The sequence below is a fragment of the Mus pahari genome, chromosome 3 (assembly GCF_900095145.1).
Source record: "Mus pahari chromosome 3, PAHARI_EIJ_v1.1, whole genome shotgun sequence".
NCBI classification, from domain to species: Eukaryota; Metazoa; Chordata; class Mammalia; order Rodentia; family Muridae; genus Mus; species Mus pahari.
In genome coordinates this window covers 9,958,369-9,963,434 of record NC_034592.1, presented here as the reverse complement: position 1 = coordinate 9,963,434, position 5,066 = coordinate 9,958,369, and the positions used below count along the sequence as shown (strand labels likewise).

The 5,066-nt window shown below is 40.1% G+C and overlaps 1 protein-coding gene across 1 annotated transcript in view; it reads right to left on the bottom strand.

Annotated features, from left to right (window-relative positions):
* The window catches only part of Apbb1ip (amyloid beta precursor protein binding family B member 1 interacting protein), a 94,387-nt gene that overhangs the window by 32,101 nt on the left and 57,220 nt on the right, over nucleotides 1–5,066 (bottom strand). The window contains exons 6-7 of the mRNA XM_021195186.2: nucleotides 3,216–3,375; nucleotides 1,499–1,620 (exon numbers count right to left, since the gene is read on the bottom strand). Of these exons, the coding sequence (XP_021050845.1) occupies nucleotides 1,499–1,620; nucleotides 3,216–3,375 (282 nt within the window). The remainder of the gene's footprint in view (nucleotides 1–1,498; nucleotides 1,621–3,215; nucleotides 3,376–5,066) is intronic.

Here is a 5,066-nt window from a genome sequence, read left to right as displayed (position 1 = left end):
TCCTCTCCTCTCTTCTCTTCTCCATTGCCCTACTTTCCTTCCCTCCTCCCCTCATATCCACTCCAGTCCTTTTTCCTCCTCTCTTCTTCTTTCCTTTCTTATTTTTTTAATTACAATTTTAAGTACACATATGAAGTAATGGGCTTCATCATGACCGTTTCATTCATGTAAGTCACCATACTTTGTTATCATTTTTTCTGTCCCCACTGCCCCACCCCACTGTCCTTGCCCTACTCTTCTTCTCTTAGTCTTGTCTTGTCTCTTTCCTCCCCACAAGTAATCTTTCCTTCTGTCCCCATGTCACCTGTGTTATATGATGACTAATCTTTATTGTTAAAACTAGACTCAGAAAGAAAGTGAATGGAGTGCCAAGTTTTCATCTTTCTCTGCTTCCTGGCTATAGACAGTTAAAAAAAATAGCCCAAGGTTGTAAAAATAGCAGCAATCTTAAATTATTTCCTGTCTACCATGTCTTGGCCCTGGGAGTAATGCAGTGTCTATCTTTCTAGACTGCTGCCTCTCTGAGTAACCAGTGTAACTCAAGGTTCGACCTACGTCTTCGTCCACTGTGTTTGCGGTGACAGGCAGCACAGACTGGTATTCTGGTTATGTGGTGTCTCTCACGTGATTCCAGTTGCTTGAGGCTGATCCTAGAAAGGCTTCGATTTTTTTGGTGGCATCCTGATATATGACTTGAGGGATACTCTTTCAAATATAATATAAGAACAGTGCTTTTGTCTTTGTGTCAGTTGCCTAAGGAAGTCACAGTAAATTTTACATTCTCCAGGTGCTCCTGAAACAGTGTTGTTGGGACCCCGTAAAAGATATGATTCTTGGGGTGGTTTATGTAAACTCTCCATGCAGAGAGAAGGAATGGGCTGTAGCTGCATCAGCAGAGTGGGTGTTTCCGAGGAACAGAGTTCACACCATTCTGACTAAGTCTATCCATGTGTATTTCCTGACCTTCATAGTACCTTTTCCATAAAATATAACTCTGCCATAGAAAAGGTAAAGAGAAACTAAGTATTTTTCTTTCATAAACTCTGATCCTAACTATAAGTAAATCTTTCTCTCCTCATCATTATTGTAAAAAAATATGGTGGTTGGTTATGGATCTCATACCTTCCTGTACCTCTTACTTTAGTTATCACAGTATCAATAAGAAACAAATATGAACTAAAAATTTCAGTACTTTGCAATAGAAAAATTTAATAATCTATAGTATATCAAGGCACATTGAGTTAATGGAGCCTAATAAAAATTCAGATGCAAGAAGAGAATTAGACAACAACAAATAGATATGTTTTGAATTTTGAAAGAAAAAAAAACAGAGAGAAAAAAGTTTTCTTTTAAAATCTTTTGAGGTATTTCTAAGTTTGTATTTTTTTTTTTTGAAAGCAACACACTTGTGAGATTTCCTGAGATTATGGTTTGGTCAGTACACAGGTGACAAAAACTTCCTTCGTTACATAGTTTAAGGAAATGCAGGCCATCTTACCTGAGGGTTTTTAAACACAGCATATCTTTCCTCTTTCTCCAAAAACAGTACTTTGTTCTCTGTGTCTCTTGTCCAGTCTGATAAGACTTCAACGACATTTTCATGGTCTTCAAAAACTCTCTCTGATGAAATAAAAGATGTTTCAGGTGGGAGTCTATTACTGAGTTAAGCACAGTGCTTCACAGGGTTCTAAAGATTGGCAGTCCTTACTTTCCTGGGTTTGGATCTATTCAGTCAAAGGCAAATGCTCTGAAAAAAAGGGTAGGTATCGGAGGTCGACGAAGCCAGGTACCATGTTAATGACTCATAAAAGGTTACTGGGGCCCTCCTCAGCTCCTACTCTTCCTTCTTGCAGGGCACACCTCCAGACCCCTGTGTATCTTGTCCCCAACCTATTATTTCCTTTCCTGAACTAGCAACATGTCTCTATATGGTCTGCTGTAAAGAGGCAGGAGAATAGGGGAACTTCAGTGCCTGAGGTGTGAACTAATACCCATGCCTGTAACAGTAGTGCAGCATTCCTACTATTTTTATGTGTCACTGTCAGGTTTTAAGTTTATTTTACATAAAAACATGATAAATGGTGGAAATTTCAGTACTTTGGGCTGTAGTGAGTTATCCTGCTTTTAATTGTTAGCATTTGCTTTTCCCTTGAAAACATCCTTAGCAGAGGTAAATACTATGGGAAGACCAAAGAGGATGCAGACTGTGAAACTCCTAAGCTATTGCTCTAAGACTCTATGGATAATAGGTGGACACCTGAACCAAGCTGGATAGTAAAGGAAGCTGCTCCTTCCCTGTTTTCCCATTCAGAATTGTTCTATTCTCGCTTTGTTTTGTGTTAGTTTTGAGAAAGACTATCCCTACATAGCCCGAATTGGCCTGGGACTTATTCTCCTGACTCAGCTTCTCCAGGGATGGGGTCACCATGCCTGGTTAAGGAACAGTTTTAATGTGGACCATTTTCTATAGAAAAAGTTTCCCTAAAGCTTCAAAAGCAGATAATTATGAGTTTTTTTTTTTTTTTTTTTTTTTGGTTTTTTGAGACAGGGTTTCTCTGTGTAGCCCTGGCTGTCCTGGAACTCACTCTGTAGACCAGGCTGGCCTCGAACTCAGAAATCCGCCTGCCTCTGCCTCCCAAGTGCTGGTAATTATGAGTTTTACACAACCCTCTTGGGAGATAGTGTTGCCCAGAGGATGAGTGGAAAGGAATGAAGTTATTAAATTGCTGAAAGGAAAGGGGGGGGGGGAGAGATCATCAACTTATTTCACTTCTCTTTGCTCTCTGGGGTTGAGAAGTTGGTGATCAGTCACGTTTGGACAGGGGAAGGAGAAATGAGCAAGGATGTAAGGTCTGGAAGTCGCATTATGCTTCAGGGAAGCAGTCTTTAAAGGAATATTAGCAGACAGATACCCAGGATCTCCTGCAGTCTGATGAGCCTCCTAAGCATGGAACAGGATGAACCACATTGCCCCTTTTTTCCCTTTTGGAGTGACTAGCAAGGTGACAGTAATGAAGTTCACATCACCCAAAGCCTGGCTACCCTCTACCGACTGAGTGTCTGCCACAAAGAAACAAAGAGACAAGGATTTATCTCAGATGAAGGCAGAGACACATGCCATGTCTTGAGATACTGAAACAAATGGTTAAAACAGACTAAAACCTATAATAAATCATGCTTTTGAAGTGCAACCCAGATGTGGGGAGGAGACTTACCAATTTGCAATTCGGGATATATTTCATAAAGGCACCAGTCCACATTGCAGTCACAGTGGGTTTTTTCAAAAAGGTTGTCCAGAACATCCCGGGCCAACTGTCGCTCATCCACCATCAGTGACTTGGTACTGTTATCATCCATGTGCACCTTAACTACAAGCTGAAGACGAAGCCACAGAACAGTTAGTTTCAGCAACTGTGGCAGTCTGCTAAACTTAAGGTGTCAGCATTGTTATTGTTTCTGCCACTGAACATTAGGAATGCATCCTTTGGATATCTTGATAGGCTGTTTTTACCGTAGCTCACTAGGTTCACAGTTGACTAGGTTCACAGTTGGGTAAGACTGTTGACTTTTCTCCACCAGCAATAGTAGCATGATTGTTATGGGTGGTAACCAGCCACTTTCTGATTGGATTTAAAATCTGCTCCACAGGACAGAACCCATGCCTGGTACTGTAAACTGGACCAAGAACCCAAGGCTGAAGGGATTATGGGCCCCAGAGGAAAACGTACTTCTATTATTTTACTAAACGATGTAGTATCAAACTGTCTTCTAAATTTATATCTTTTTATCCATAGATTAATGCAACTCTTGACTCTCATCAGTGGGTTATGACTCAATTGGTCAAAGTACATTGAATAAGTGATTCTGAGTGCTTAGCAATATATAGTCATTAACCAGGACTATTTAATTACACAAATCTCTTGTCCATTCTTTAAACCTTTTGCCGATGTCCTAAACAATGACTTGAGGGCCTCTGCACCCCTTTCTCTATTTCTTTTTCTTCCGAGTGTAGCTTTACTTAATTGGCACACTGGGGACAATGGCAAAGCCTAGCTTATCAAGGCTGCCATACCTTAAAATTTCCCTTAACAATGGGACCTCAGTTGTAAAGACACAAGGAGACCTTTTAATTAAGAAATGCTTTCAGCCCTAAAAACAAATGGGAACAAACAAGGAAGGATGTTGGGAAAATGAGAAATGAGTACTTCTTCACTCGTGTTTGCTTTCTGTCTCCCCACCAGAAATCAGTGCCTTGACTCTGGGCCAAGGGCTTTGTTTATTGTCTGGTTTGTGTTTTTCGAATTTATTTCTCATCCTGTGTTTTTCTGATATATAAAGGAGTTCACAGTGAGGACAGAGGATGTATTCCACTTTTAAACTATATTTCTATTTGGTCTTTGAGAGATTTAGGCATATATACACTGTATTTTGATCATATTAATCCCCCATAATCCCATCTCCATCCCTTCCAACATCCCCTACCATATCCCATCTCAATTTCATGTTCTCTTTTTTCAACCCATTGAATCCAATCAGTGCTGCCAATATGTACCTATACACAGGCCCATCCATTGGAGAATGGGCAAACTACCAGAGACCATATCCCTGAAGGAACTGCCTCTTCCCCTCCTGAGTGTCATCAACTGATAATAGCTTCTTAGGTAAGGGTAGGGCTTCATGACTCCCTCTCCCATGCTGGAACTTTGTCCTGATCCTGAACAAGTTTTCTGCAAGCAACTGCAGCTGTTGGGAGTTCACGAGACAGCAACCCTGTCATGTCCAGAAGACGCTTTCTTACAGCAGTCGTCAACATGTGGCTCTTACAACCTTTTCACCTCCTCTTCCTTGAACCTTACAGGGATGGGTATTAAATAGATGCCTATATATATTATGTATGTATGTATGTGTATATATATATATATATATATATATATATATATATATATATATATATATATATATCTCCCCGGTTGTGTCCATTTACTGACAACTTGAGACAACCTAGAATTACCTGAGAAAAGAATCTTTTTTTGTTGTTTGTTTGTTTGTTTGTTTTTGGTTTTTCG